Below are 14,222 nucleotides of genomic sequence, written 5' to 3'. Positions count from 1 at the left end.
CACACACACACACACACACACACACACACACACACACACACACTGCTATCTCCTCTAGAGTCACTCAGTGCTATTGCACCATAGGTGTAATAGGTCCCCTCTTCTAACCCCATTGCCTGCCACCTCCACCCTGTGCTTCCTTCCTGGAATTAAAACCTTCTTCTGAATTTGTCCCAGGCGCTGGAATTCTGAATTCCAATTCTGCTTGTCCTAGTTTTCCTTTGAATATGTAGAGTATTCAATAAATCCTTGTTCATTGAGGTAGCCAGAATCTCTAGGTTCTGGAGGGGTTACTGAAAAAATTGGAGATCAAGATTCAGATATTGGATATGAAGAGATTAGGAAGGCATTTTTTTGGCAGCTCCCCTTTGAGAAGAACTGTGGAACAGATCACCTCTGTGAGGATGACCTCAGCATTACCTTCAATTTCTCTGGGTAAGTAATTTTATCTGTGCTCCAATCCATTCACTTTAATCTCTGTTACTTTTTCAACACTTTTCCAGTTTTTCTTCCATTTCAACTGTGACTGCTACCATCATCTTTTAATTTATTCTGCTACCAATTCTTAAGTTAATTACATATTTTCACCACTAATCTTGAAACTCTGTTTTACAAACCTTAAAATATGAGATAAATGCTAGCCCTTATTATTGTTGTTACTGTATCATCACCTTGTCCCAATATGCCTTGGGTGCACCCAGTTTACCATTTATTTTTGTCAATTTTTTTCCTGATTTAACTTTTTCCTTCAATCCTTACAATGTATCTATTATCAATTTTTACTGTGTTCCACAATGAAGACAGGATAACTGGTCTACAGGTCATGAAAGCAGCAATTGTTGCCAGGAACTTTGAAAAGGGCAACTGTGTCACCCTCAGAGAATGCCTAGAGCCAGTCTATATAAAGCACTCTTGTCAAAACTTCTAGATCAGAGTTTCTAAACTGGTTCTCTCCCTGCTGAGGTGACTGTGTCAGGAGGGAGAGCCAAGGCAGCCAAAAGAACTGCATTCTTGGATATAGCATCTGTATTCTCTTACACTTGCCTGTGCCAAATGTTGCAAGATCCTGGCAATAGGAAATTGTGGCACCCTGACATTTTATCTTGAGGGATTTCTAATTTTGTTTCTAATGCAACTATTGACATCATTTCAACATATCTTTGTTCTGACATTTTGGCCTCATACTCTTTTATTTTATAATACTTCCCCCCCCCATTTTATCAGAGTGCTTTTTTCCATACTATCATTATTTTTAGTGGTCTTAAATTTTCTCATAAGGATTTCAGACAGTTTTGCTTCTTTGGGGGCATTTCTATTGTTACTTCTGTAAAGGGTCATGAGGAGGTAGACTGTCTTATGACTTCTTACTTGGTCATCTCTCTGGGGTCTCGTCTTATACTCACAAATCAGACATTCCAGCTTTGAAATCACTCCTCAAGGAACCAAAATGCCAATAACTACCTGCCAGCCTCTGGTTCTTCCTACAACCATACTTCAACACTTATTAGAAAATTCTGAATTCCTTATGTCAAATCAAGGCAAGGCAAGAAGCATTTTTAAGCACCTATTGTGTGGTAGGCAAAGAAAGGCAAAAATAGTCCCTTCTCTCAAGGAGAGTTCACAATCTAATGGGAGGGAGACAATACGTAAACACCTGTGTATAAGCCAGACATATACATAACACATTGGAGATATTCTCAGGGGGAAAGCACTAGTATTGAAGAAGATCAGGAAAAGCTTCTTTTAGAAGATGAGATTTTAGCTGAGACTTAAAGGAAGCCAGGAGGCAAAGGTGAGGAGAGAGGGACTTCTAGGCATGGGGGAGAGTCAAAGAAAATGCCTGGAATAAGGAGATAGAGTGCCATGTATAAGAAACAGCAAGGAGGCTATATATTTTCACAGCCCCTATCCCCTTATTTCCACGTTCTTCTTCAGAAATCAGCCCCTGTGGTATATGAATGTAATAGAATACTATTGTGCTATAAGAAATGATGAGCAGGTGGACTTCAGAAAAACCTGGAAAGATTTATATGAACTAATGCTGAGGAAGGTGGGCAGAACCAGGAGAATATTGTACACAGTAACAGCCACATTGTGCAATGACTAACTGATGAACTTAGCTCTTCTCAGCAATGCAAAGATCTAAGACAACTCCAAAAGATTCATGATGGAAAATCCATCATGAGGCTATCCTCATCCAGAGAAAGAATTTAGGAGTCTGAATGCAGATGGAAGTGTACTATTTGCTCTCCTTTTCTTTTTTTGTTTTGTTTTGTTTCTTCTTTCTCGTGGTTCCTCCCATTAGTTGGGATTCTTCTTTACATCATGACTAATGTGAGAATATGCTTTAATATGAATATGTAAGTACAACCTATATCAGATTGTATGCCATCTTGGGGAGAGTGGAGGAGAGGAAGGGAGAGAAAATTTAAAACTCAAAATCACATGGAAGTGAATATTGAAAAATAAAAACTAATTAATTGTTAAAAAAAAAAAAGAAATCAGCCCCCAAACTTAATCATGACCCCTAATCCTAACCCTTTCTCCTTGTAGCCTACAGACCTTGGTGGTTGGGAGTGATCTGGAGTTGAATGTGACAGTGACAGTGACAAATCAGGGAGAAGATTCTTACAGGACCATGGTTACCTTCTTATATCCCCCAGGATTGTCCTATCGACGAGTAGCAATGACGCAGGTGAACGTCAAATTAGTATGACAGTGTCTTCCTAATGTCTCTCTCTTCTCCCCCAAGTTTCCTTTTCTCTCTGCATTATCTTCCAATTGTCTCTTTTTTGTCTCTTACAACCGACCAGAACTGGCATCCTCAGCAATCTGGGCGTCTTGCATGTGAAGCAGCAGTACCAGAGAACAAGGCCCTGAAAGGTACTGGCTGCAGCATCAATCACCCCATCTTCCAGGAAGGAGCTAAGGTTAATACCTCCTACTTTCCCATTCTCTCTCTCTCTCTCTCTCTCTCTCTCTCTCTCTCTCTCTCTCTCTCTCTCTTCCTCTTTTCTCCTTCCTTATTTTCTTCTCTTCCTCTTAGTTCATGTTCCTCTCTGTCCTGCTGTTACTTTCTCATCACTGTTTTTTTTTCTTTTTGTGACCTACTCTTATAGATTCCAATTTAATAATAATTAATGTTTATTTCATATTTGTCCAATCTACAGAAAATCCACACTTATAAAATCAGGTAAATTAGGGGCAATTCTTCATATCCCAAAGGAATTCTTCTCCCTCATGGTTCTTTTAAATGGAAAACTCCCCTATTACTTTCAAAATATGACTACAGTAATTGAAATGTGATTTTACAACAAGCTTATCACATAATCTATGTGTACCTCTACAGTGACTTCCAGGGGAACTATATATATGTGCGTACTAGGGAATTATGTTTTATAGGATGTTACTTGAAATGAATGAGCTATCAGCCGGGATTAGGAAATGTTTTCGTTACATAAAGCCTTACATTGTAATTACAACATAAGTTTGGTCCCTAGAATCAAAAACAAAGTTTACCTTGGTGGCCTCTCTCCATAATAATCTCTAATTCACTTTGACCTCACCCAAAAACACCAGGATTTGGCTCAGGACATCAGATGCAGGATAGGTTTTACTTAATCCCAAACACACAAAAAAATGCAAAATGAACTTAGACCTGAACCCTTCTTTATAGTTATGAACACTCTTTTCTCATTTTCTGAATAGCTTCTAGCAACACTTTCCTCTTATGGGTGCCACCTTCCCTCTGGACTTATAGCCCACTTGACTCACAGGATCAAGGATGAGCCAGGCTAAATTTTTCTTCACAACAAATGCTCTGCTTTGCTAATCTTTATGTTTTAGTTTTGTGGACCTCTCTTGAGGGCTGAGATTGAGCATCTCTATTTTATCTCCTTTCAAGTCACTATCTAGTGCCAGACCTTATATGCACAAAATTTCCTGTAAAGGCCAAGTAGAAATATTAACTTCTCTGCAGTTCCATGTACAGCCCTGCAGGCTTACACATGCATGTCTCCCTTTTTTACCAACTCCTTTGCAGGACAATTCACCTCATTCCAAAAACTGTGAGGGAGAGGTGAGAGAAAGAGGATTACCTCTGGGAGCATACCCACTACATAATGGTATAACCAGATTTAATTGTTACTGCATTTCAGTTCAGTGAATCTGAAATAAGCATATGCTATGTGCTTAGTGTGCTAGGCACTTATGGGGGATTCAAAAGAAGCAGAGGATATGAAGAATTTATATTTTCAGTGATTTCCTGCTCCTTCCTCCCTTAGGTCACTTTTGTAGCAACATTTGATGTCTCTCCCACTGCCACCCTTGGAGACAAGATGCTCATGAAAACTAAAGTGAGCAGGTGAGCCCAAGATGCATGGAACTTCCTCCCTCTCAGTTCATCTTACCTCCAAACCATTCCTCCTCTGAAACCCCACCCCAGATGTTTCCATTCAATTGAACTAGCATGTATTAACCCTATACTAGGTACCAGGCACTGTGCTAGGTGCTAGTGATACAAATGTGTTGGTGTTTTTTTGTTTTGTTTTGTTTTAAGGCAACTGAGGTTAAGTGACTTGCCCAGGGTCACACAGCTATTAAGTGCCAAGTGTTTGGTCTGAGGCCAGATTTGAACTCAGGTCCTCCTGACTTCAGGGCTGGTGCTCTATCCACTGTGCCACCTAGCTGCCCCTGTGTTTTTTTTTTTAAATAAGCCTTTTCTTCAAGGAATTTACATTCTATTGGGGTGAAACAACATATATAAAGATAAGTAAATACAAAACAATTTGGAAATTAAGGAATCAGAAAATGATTCTTATGGGAGGTGGCACTAGGGGATGAGGCCTTCATCTGTAGATGAAGGGCAAAAGCATTCCAGGCACAGGGGAATATGTGCAAAGATTGGAATGACCTATCTTCTCTTTTCCTACAGTGAAAATAACACACCTAAGTCTAACAAGACCACCTTTCAGCTGGAGGTACCAGTGAAGTATGCTGTCTACTTGGTAATCAGCAGGTATTAGCTCTCTTGGCCACTGGCAAGACACATGCCTTGGCGTCAACTCCCACTTCATACTCATAGCCTTCTTTTGGCATGAAACCACTGCTTCTTTGCACTTGTTGTCTAAATCTCAAAGTGGATTTACTCATTTAAGATCAGTACTTTTCTGAACTATCTGATATGGGATGCTCATACCCCTAAGTAGGATGTGGCCTGAGGCCACACAGAGGAAGGGAAAGAATAGGGTTCCTATGAAACTAAGGGGCAGCAAGAGGTGTTAATATGGTCAGGGAAGTCATAAAAAAAAAAGGCAAAGCCTCAGAACTGGGATAGATTATACCAAACAACTGTGGCTGACTGGTTCTCGGACTAATATTCTGGATAAAAGAAAATAACAGAGGGAGTGCCAAACAGACTGTGAAAGGAGCTGAGAACCCAGAAAGAGTTGAAAGGAAAACTATTTTTAAAACCAAGACACTAGACCAGAGATGAGTCAATATTGTCAAGTGACATAGGCTGGTGCTGCCAATCTCTATTTCAGGAAGGCAGGGAACTAAAAAGATTTCTAGTCTGTTTACTTTTCTGAAATTTGGGTGTTGGGGATTCTTTTTGTTTGAAGGACTCTATCTGGTTTGGGCTCAAAGGGATATTGGGGTTCTAGTGAATGAGAACTTAGAGAGGCTGTAGTGCAGGCTAAAGAAGCCTGTGTCAGCTGAAAACACAATTGCAGAATTTTTGTAATCCATACAGCTAAGTGGGACATCAAGGTGGTACAGTGCATAAAGCAACAGGTTTGGAATTGGAAAGACGTGAGTTCAAATCTGGCCTCAGACACTTACTATCTGTATGACTCTAGGCAAGTCATTTTACCCTGTCTGCCTCAGTTTCCTCATCCATAAAATGACTGGAGAAGGAAAGGGCAAACCATTCCAGTATCTTTGCCAAGAAAACCTCAAATTGGGTCATGAAGAATCATATACTACTGAACAACAACACTTTTTGAGCTTGTCTGTAAGGCTGGCCTAGGTTAATTATCTGTCTATCTGGGAGCACCACTCTAAAATTCAGATTCCTCAGCCACACAATGAAGAGGTTGGATTAAATGATCTCCAAGATCTCTTCCAGCCCTGATATTCTAGGATTCTAGACTCCATATTGAATACTGATTCACATCTATATATTTCTATGAATACACCAGTAAAAGGATTGTTTTTCACACCAATAACTCCCCTCTTCAGTTGCACTACTTGCAATCTATGTTCATATTGCATGCCTATTCGCAACTCACATTAAGCACTCAGACCTACCTACTGTCCCTATACGCCCACAGCCTACATTTACCCGTTTCTATGAGAGCCAGCATGGCATAATGGATGATAAAATGCTGAACTGCAAATCTGTCAGGAAATCCTGAGTTAGAGTCCTCCCTTGGACACAATTAGCTTTGGGCAAATTACTTAACCTTTGTTAGCCTCAATTTCCTCATTTGTAAAATGGGGATAATGATTTCTTTAGTACCCATTTCCCAGGATCACTGGGAGACTCAGGTGAGACGATGTAGCAAAATGCTTTGGAAACCTTAGAGTGCTATGTAAATATCCATTATAAGTTGTGGTGGGACTCTTGTGCCATATTGGCATGAACACGTTTTGCATGTTTCTGTGTGCACAATCCACAATTTAGTCCCCATGGGATTGTGCGTTAATCCAATATGTAGACACACTAAGTCAGGGGAACAATTGAGGGCTTCCCAAAGACCTGCTTTTCACCTATAGTTCCTCTCTCTCCAGCAAGGAAGAATCCACTAAGTACTTAAATTTCTCTGCTTCTGAGGAGAAGAAAAGCCAAGAGATCAAGCACAGATACCAAGTGAGAGGATGGGGAACACAACTTCCAGGTTCTGGCTGGGGAATGAAAAAGGCCAGTGGCCAGTGGGGAAGAATAGGGAAAGAGTAGCCAAGTGGCTCTGGGAAGGACTGAAATGGAAAAAGAATTTGGGATGAAGGATTGAGAATCTGCCACTGGTCACATTGAGGTTTATTTTTTCTTTTGGCAGGTGAACAACCTGAGTAAGCAGAATCTACCCAGCAGCATTAACTTCTGGGTCCCTGTGGAGCTAAATAGGATGATTGTGTGGGATGTGACCACAGTCAATTCCTCCCAGGTGGGGTTCTTGCCTCCCATCCCAGAGTAATCATATATCTTTGCCCTCAAACCAAGTGTCCATTATACTCTTTCACCAATGGTATTCTCTCTCTCTCTCTCTCTCTAGAACATTTCATGTGTCCCAGAGAGGAAACTCCCCAGGCATTCTGATTTCCAGACCCAAATTCAGACAAGTCCTGTGCTGGTGAGAATTAATCCTAGGATCTGCCCCCAGAACCAGCTACCCATGGTGGAGACTGAGGAGGGGGGAGTAAAGAAAGATAAAGAAACAATTGGATTTCTCAATTTCAGAGTTGGAATCATATCACTGTGACAGTATATAGAAATATAATATTGGCCTGCAAATACTCACTATACCTCAAATCAGACAAATCTGCATTCTTTATTTCTTGTTATCCACCCTCAAGCTGACCACCCCCAGCTTTGCCTGTTTCCTCCCTTCCAGGACTGTTCCATTGCAGTTTGCCTCAAAATTACATGTAATATCTCCTCTTTTGGTGTCCAAGAAGAATTTGACTTCACTCTCAAAGGCAACCTCAGCTTTGACTGGGTCAGCCAAGTAAGTATGGATTGCAAATGAAAATTTTATCCAGAGCTAGTTGTTCTTCCTACCTCAGAGCCAGGCACATTTCCTATGTTTTATGGCTGCCCCCAGAACCAGTAATTCCAACCTCTATTTGGCAGACACTGCAGAAGAAGTTGCTGGTCAGAAGTTTGGCTGAAATAATTTTTAATGAATTGGTATATTCCCAATTTCAAGGACAGGAGACCTTTTTGAAATCCCAGGTATGTGTAGGTCAGGCAGTGGTGAACTCTGCTCTTGGTGTAAGATTCAATAGTGCTATCATGATAAATGATAGCCAACTGGTAGTAGGAGTGGGGCCTGGAGAATTTCCCCAACTTGGGGCAGATATTAGGGGTGGTGGTAAGGGAAAATTTCTATAAGCATGGGGCTCAAGGTCTGAGGTGGCAATGAGGTTTTGTCAGCAAGATGTCTGATCTCTTTTGATGGGTTCTTCCATGGAATTAGACAGAAACAATCCTGGAGCAATATGAAATTCACAGCCCCATCCCTCTTATTGCTGGCAGTACAGTGGGGGGACTTCTGTTGCTGGTGCTCATAACATCTGGGCTCTCCAAGGTAAGATTACCCACTGCATCCCATGTTATCTACCTTTTCTGACAAGGATCCCTGTTCGCCTTTTCCATCTATCCCTTCTTTCCAACTTCTTTTTTCTTCACCTCTCGTTTCCCCCTGTTACCATCATTTCTCCACTTCCCAATATTTCTGCAGTAAACCATTTTCTTCCTTTTTTCCACGATGTCCTGATTATTCAATTTCTCTTTATGTCTCTCCCCCTCCTCTAGCTTGGCTTCTTTAAACGTCACTACAAAGAAATGATAGCAGAAAACACCCAGAGTGCCCACTTCAGCAATGAGGTTCCCAACTTTTTAACAGATGATCTGCCTACCCTAGAGTAACTTTCTCCTGTCAATCAATCTTTCCATATGAGGGCTATGTATACAACTGTATTCTCATTTGGATAAACTCAGAAAGGATGTCAAATATGCAGGGTAATTTTGTTTTCCTGTCACATACTATTGTTTTCCCCAATGAGTAATGGAAATTTTGCATTTTCCTATGTCTATCCATTTTTACAAAGGAAGAAACACACGTGAAACTCCCTCTATGCAAATAGCTTCTGGCTTCCCTGTTAGTTAATGCCACATTACTACCTGCTATATTAAATGAGAATGGGAAATGTATGCTTTCCATTGTGTTTTCTTTTCATGTGCCAAGTATCTTACACTAGGAGTGTGCAATTTTGCTTGTGTCAATAAAACTGTTTCTCTGTGTGCATGGAAGTACATAAGAAACTCTATTAAGTAGTCTCTTTCACACAGACTACTGCTATTATATCATTAAGACTGGAAATAACAGTGAAAAAGCATCATCTGCTTTGCCACTGCACCCTAAGCACTGTGGGACCTTTCCATCTGACTTACAGCTGAAACTTTCCGTTTGTTTCATCTCCTCCAGTAGAATGTGAGCTCTTTAACAGCAGGGATTGTCTTACTTTTACCCACTGCATCCCATGTTATCTACCTTTTCTGACAAGGATCCCTGTTCGCCTTTTCCATCTATCCCTTCTTTCCAACTTCTTTTTTCTTCACCTCTCGTTTCCCCCTGTTACCATCATTTCTCCACTTCCCAATATTTCTGCAGTAAACCATTTTCTTCCTTTTTTCCACGATGTCCTGATTATTCAATTTCTCTTTATGTCTCTCCCCCTCCTCTAGCTTGGCAATCAATCCTGTTCTAATGATTTTTAAGAGAGAATAGAATGTTGGAGAGTTAAAGCTTAACACATTCTGGAAGGAGTTCACTGTCATGGCCAGACAGAGAGAAAAGACTAAGAAAACTTCTTTCCTGAGAGACTAAGTTAATTGTCAAGGATAAAGAGTCTATAGAAACATTTTTGAGATGAGTGAGTTTAATTCTTATTTTGTATAGAAGACATACTGTAGAAAAGTTATCCTGAAGAGAATTCTTGAAAGATTTTGACTGCCGTTCTGAAGGAGCTCAACGATGAGATTATAGTTCCAGTAAACTGCAGTGTGAGGAAATCAGTAGTTGCAACTGATGGTTAGAAGTTACTCTAGCTGAGATTTTTCTCACAACTGATATATTGTTGAAATATTTAAGTATGTCTTTGTATTGTTTGTTACAATGTTAAATTGTATCTCCAGTAACATTTGTTCTTATTTAGGCCTATGAGACAAGAGACAGGAGTGGGGAACCACATGTGGCCTTCTAGGTCTTTGGGTACGGCTTTTTGAGAGAGACCAAGTTTTCTGGAACAAATCCTTTTACTGAAGGGATTTGTTCTGTGAAGTTTGGATTCAATCAAAGGGCAGCACTTGACGACCTAAAGGGCCGCATGTGGCCTTGAGGCCAAAAGTTCCCCACCCCTGGGAAGGATTGATATTGAGAAAGAAGAGCAAAAATTCATGAGGTAAAGATCTACCTCTAGTTGGTTTATAAATTGGGGGCCCACAGCTATTCAATTAATATGAGACTGCATAAAATTCTATGGATTTTTGAGGCATTATCAGAACATATTCTTCAATTCCCTTAGAACTCAGGATGAGAATTAATAAGAAAATAAACCAAGAAGCAGTTAGAAAGAGGTTGGTGTAATTATCAACAAGTGTGGTGTACCCAATATGGCCCTCCCACCTTTCTACCCATGGAAATTTTCTCTCCTTACTAGAGAAAATAGGCATTAAGTTTTTTTCTCTTTTTGTGTTGGAGAGCAGAAGAGGTAAAGGCACCTAATTCTGCCTTTAAGGGGAAAAGTTGGGGTTGGGGGATAGTACACCACCTAGTTAGGGGCAATGAGGCCCATTAGAACAGTCAGAGCTGGTCCCAGACACTGGTCTGGGAGAACAGGCCACTTTTCTGTGGTCTTGGACAAGCAAAAACCTCTCAGCATCCCTAGGTAATTCTGGGAGATTATAAATTACAGTCTATTTGCATCTTTGGAGGGAATTTCTAAACTGTGAGTTCCCTATATGAAAAGTGAGAAGTGTGAGAGTGGAGAAAAAGTGCCAGCTGGGAAGTCACAGGACTTGTCCCCACCCTAAATGAGATTTGGCATCAGATCTCACCTCTCAATCTGCCTGTTATACTCCAGGGCAATTCAATAACCTTTCCTGAGCTGTTATCCTCAACTGCAAAATGAGGGAATTTTAACTAAATGGCTTCTGGGGTCTCCTCCAGATCCTATGAAATCACAGGACTAGGCCCCCCAAAGCCATACACACTTCAATACTACCTGCTTGCACTCACAACACTAAGGAAATGCCTTCTAAACTTCCATTTCTCTCTCGTTTGAAGAGATTAGGTGGCCTGACCCCGATCTAAGGCAAGCCAGTATGTACCCCTACATAGTAAGTACAATAGAGTGAAAGTCAGGGCTCTGGGTTGGTGAGATGAGAGGGTGAGGGGTGCCTCCGGAAGAGGGGATTGGGGGGGAGGGACAGGGGAGCCTTAGGGCACGCGTTCCAAAGCTCTGCCTCAGCTTCCTGAACTTGGGTCTCGAGTTGCTTGCCCTCCTCAGCTCCTCCCCAGCTTCACCTCCTCCCCCCGCCCCCCACCTCCACACTGGACATGCGCGTTGAAAAGTTTTTAAAAACGTTCAGCTGGCGGTTCTCACGGGGGGCCTTGGTTGGCCAGTCTTTATTGAACTTCAAGGGCGCCCGGGTTCAGGGGTGTTCATAGCCCGTGGGCAGAGCGTTCATGCGGGGATTGTGGAACAAGGTGTGGTTGCCGTCACCCCAGGAATAAGGCTGTGGGAAAAGAGTTACCAAAAAAAAAAAAAAAAAAAAGGAAAGAAAGAAAAGAACCAGAATTTGGAGCTCAATTTTAAAAAATGAATCTTAAAAAGAAATTAACAGATAATTGTGGGGTTTTAAAAGTCCTGGTGCTCTCTGCTCTCGCTAGGCTCTCCCAAGTCCCAGGAGTCCTGCCAGCAGCTGTCGCCTCCCCCGACCTCCCGGCCTCGGGGTCTCCACCCGTCCCTCCACCATCCTCCATCTCCGCCCTCCCCCCACCCAGGTGCTCCTGCGATACCTTGGTACGGATGCGGAGGTGGTGATAGGGTATGAACTCAGGCCGTTCATGGTGACCTGAGTGGAGCCAGGAGTTGAGGGTGCAAACAGCCACCGCTGGGAGAGCGAGCCCGAAGGTCAGCAGACGCCAGGTTTTCGCTGACCAAATCAGGCAAGAGTAGAAAAGAAAAGGAGCAGAGCAGAAGTGAGGGACAGAGGAGACGGAATAGAGCCCATTCTTCCCCAGGCCGTGAAAAAGATCATTTGATTTAAATACAAACAGGAAATGCAAAGAGTTCGCTTCGGAGGAGGGATGAGTTGGGTGCCTGGGTACTGGGAGTGGAATGGAGGTTGGGAGGTCGGACAGGGAAAGGGAGAGTAAAGAGCAGGATGCCAATGTTTGCCCCTTATGACTCACCTCCTGCTCCTCCATGCTCTTCCTTGGCCGCAGTAGCCAGTCCCCTGCTCAAGGGCCTCAAACGCAGAGCCATCATTTTGCCCAGTGAGAGAAACTGAGAAACAGACCACTGCCCTCCGAGTCTCCTTCACTGAGTCCCACATTCCTACTGTCCCTGGGCCAATCACCTGTTAGGTCTCAGACATGGGGTAGCTATTTTTAGAGAAGTGTCTGTATTTATGGGGTTGTGCTTGCTCTTCTGGAAAAGTACAGGGAGCCAAAAAGTCCCTCTTTGCTGGTTATTTACCTCCATCACAACCATGTTGTAGCACTTACTCTGGCATGAGGACATTTCAACTTCAATACAACACTTTCCTGCTTAATTTTGCACTGCTAAAAAAGTTTTAGCAAATGTCCTCTGTTCCCCTTTTGTGGGAAGGATACTTTGTTTACTGTCCTATTTGTTTCCATGTAAGGAGTGTGAAGGTTTCACAAAGGGGGGGAGGTAAACAAGAGGAACTGAGACCACCAAAGAATGCAGGAGATGTAGAAAAAAGTGGAACATCCTATAACTCAAAGGGGAAGTATGACAAAGAATAAGTGAACCAGACTGGTTGGTCTAGGCCACATACTTAAGAGTTCACAGAATCTGAGTGGAAGTGCACTTTAGAGACATTCAGTCCAACTAACCACTTAATGAAAGAATCACTTAATACAAACTTCACAAGTGTTAATCCAGTCTCTGCTTGAATAACTCAGGAAGAGAATCTCATTACCTTACAAGTCAATCCTTTCCATTTTTGGAGACTCATTGTTAGAAAGTTCTTCCTTGTGTTAAAGCCAGCATGTCTCCTTTTAATTTACAACTATGATTGGTCCTAGTTCTGCCTTCTGAAGTCAAATAGAATTAATCTAATCCATCTTTCCAGTCCTTTAAATATTTGAAGACAGCTATTATTCCCTCTCATTCCTCTTCCTCAGACTAAAAATCCCTAGCTCAGAGGATGCAGTTTCCAGACCACCCAACATTCTCATTGCTTCTGGAAAAAGTAGAGGAATTGTATGAAGAGCTTGAAAAGATATTCAAACCAAATTAACTACACTTAACTGATGCTCAGTGGCATAAATTCAAATTTAGGACCAAAAGAGTAGCAAAAAATGTTGGAAAATATTGTTTAAGATCCAGAAATGAAAGAGGGAAGAGGTTTGTAAACTGCTAAAAAGCTTCAAGCTTATGACATTGTGAATGTCTTATTCAAGAATTCAGTTCAATTCAGTAAACATGATGCTCGTGCATGACTATTAGGCTGTGCTAGAAGCTGAAGATATAAAGATTAAAATGAGTGTACCTGCCCTCAGTGAGTTCATATTCTATTAGGAAGACAAATACGTGCAGAAATAAGTAAAATTCGAAGTAAATGGAGCACCAAAAAATTGGGGGAATCAGGGAAAGCTCCAAGAGTAAAACCTGAACTGAGCCTTGAGAGAAAGTAAGAATTATATAACAGGCAGAGATGAGGAAGGAGAGTATTTCAGATATAGGAATGATGGTTTGTGCAAATGCAGGTAGCCAAGAGATTAAATGTGAAATCTAGGGAGGAGGTAGTAGTCTAGCTTGCCTGGAATGCAAAATGTATGAAGGTAAGGGATATGAAATGAGATTGTAAAGGCAGGCTAGAGCCAAGCTGTGAAAAGGCTTGAATATCCGGCTAAGGAGTTTGCATTTTGCCACATTGGCACTAGAGGGCCCCTGAAAGTTTTTGAGCAGGAAGTGAAAGCAAAGTCAGACCAGTTGTTTAGAAAGATTATTTTCAAAGTTACAAGGAGCACAGATTGGAAGTCGATCAATTAAGTAGCCCAAGCAAGAGGTAATGAAGGCCTGACCTAGGATGATGGCAGTAAGAATGGAAAGAAGGCAATGGATAAAAGGATAAAGGTAGAAAGTCCTGATCTGGCAACTGATTGGACAGGGTAGGTGGGGTGCGATAAAGGGAAAATTGAGAATTACTCTAAGATTGTGGACCAGAAAAACTGGGACCCTCT

At 41.7% G+C, this 14,222-nt stretch overlaps 2 protein-coding genes across 4 annotated transcripts in view; one reads left to right on the top strand and one right to left on the bottom strand.

Annotated features, from left to right (window-relative positions):
* Window positions 1–9,467, top strand: part of ITGAD (integrin subunit alpha D) — a 30,033-nt gene extending 20,566 nt beyond the window's left edge. For 2 of the 3 annotated variants that reach the window (XM_027859046.1, XM_027859047.1), the window contains exons 19-30: window positions 362–435; window positions 2,554–2,695; window positions 2,814–2,930; window positions 4,284–4,363; window positions 4,934–5,017; window positions 6,793–6,871; window positions 7,059–7,166; window positions 7,275–7,352; window positions 7,614–7,727; window positions 7,853–7,954; window positions 8,199–8,309; window positions 8,537–8,935. In XM_027859046.1, the coding sequence (XP_027714847.1) occupies window positions 362–435; window positions 2,554–2,695; window positions 2,814–2,930; window positions 4,284–4,363; window positions 4,934–5,017; window positions 6,793–6,871; window positions 7,059–7,166; window positions 7,275–7,352; window positions 7,614–7,727; window positions 7,853–7,954; window positions 8,199–8,309; window positions 8,537–8,650 (1,203 nt within the window). In that variant the 3' untranslated portion in view covers window positions 8,651–8,935. Of the gene's footprint in view, window positions 1–361; window positions 436–2,553; window positions 2,696–2,813; window positions 2,931–4,283; window positions 4,364–4,933; window positions 5,018–6,792; window positions 6,872–7,058; window positions 7,167–7,274; window positions 7,353–7,613; window positions 7,728–7,852; window positions 7,955–8,198; window positions 8,356–8,536; window positions 8,936–9,288 lie in introns of those variants that run through there. The other variant, XM_027859048.1, reaches the window with a different exon arrangement.
* A 1,914-nt stretch (window positions 9,468–11,381) lies between these two features.
* Window positions 11,382–12,523, bottom strand: LOC114040845 (cytochrome c oxidase subunit 6A2, mitochondrial). The gene is made up of 3 exons (XM_027859050.1): window positions 12,201–12,523; window positions 11,805–11,941; window positions 11,382–11,521 (listed from the first exon to the last, which is right to left on the bottom strand). Exons 1-3 carry the CDS (start codon window positions 12,274–12,276, stop codon window positions 11,438–11,440), a joined length of 297 nt encoding a protein of 98 aa, XP_027714851.1. The 5' UTR covers window positions 12,277–12,523; the 3' UTR covers window positions 11,382–11,437.
* Between the last annotated feature and the right edge of the window lie 1,699 nt (window positions 12,524–14,222).

The sequence above is a fragment of the Vombatus ursinus genome, unplaced genomic scaffold, assembly GCF_900497805.2.
Source record: "Vombatus ursinus unplaced genomic scaffold, bare-nosed wombat genome assembly UNPS02014158.1, whole genome shotgun sequence".
Classification (NCBI taxonomy): Eukaryota; Metazoa; Chordata; class Mammalia; order Diprotodontia; family Vombatidae; genus Vombatus; species Vombatus ursinus.
The sequence above is the reverse complement of the archived record's forward strand: the minus strand, read 5'-3'. Positions and strand labels throughout refer to the sequence as shown.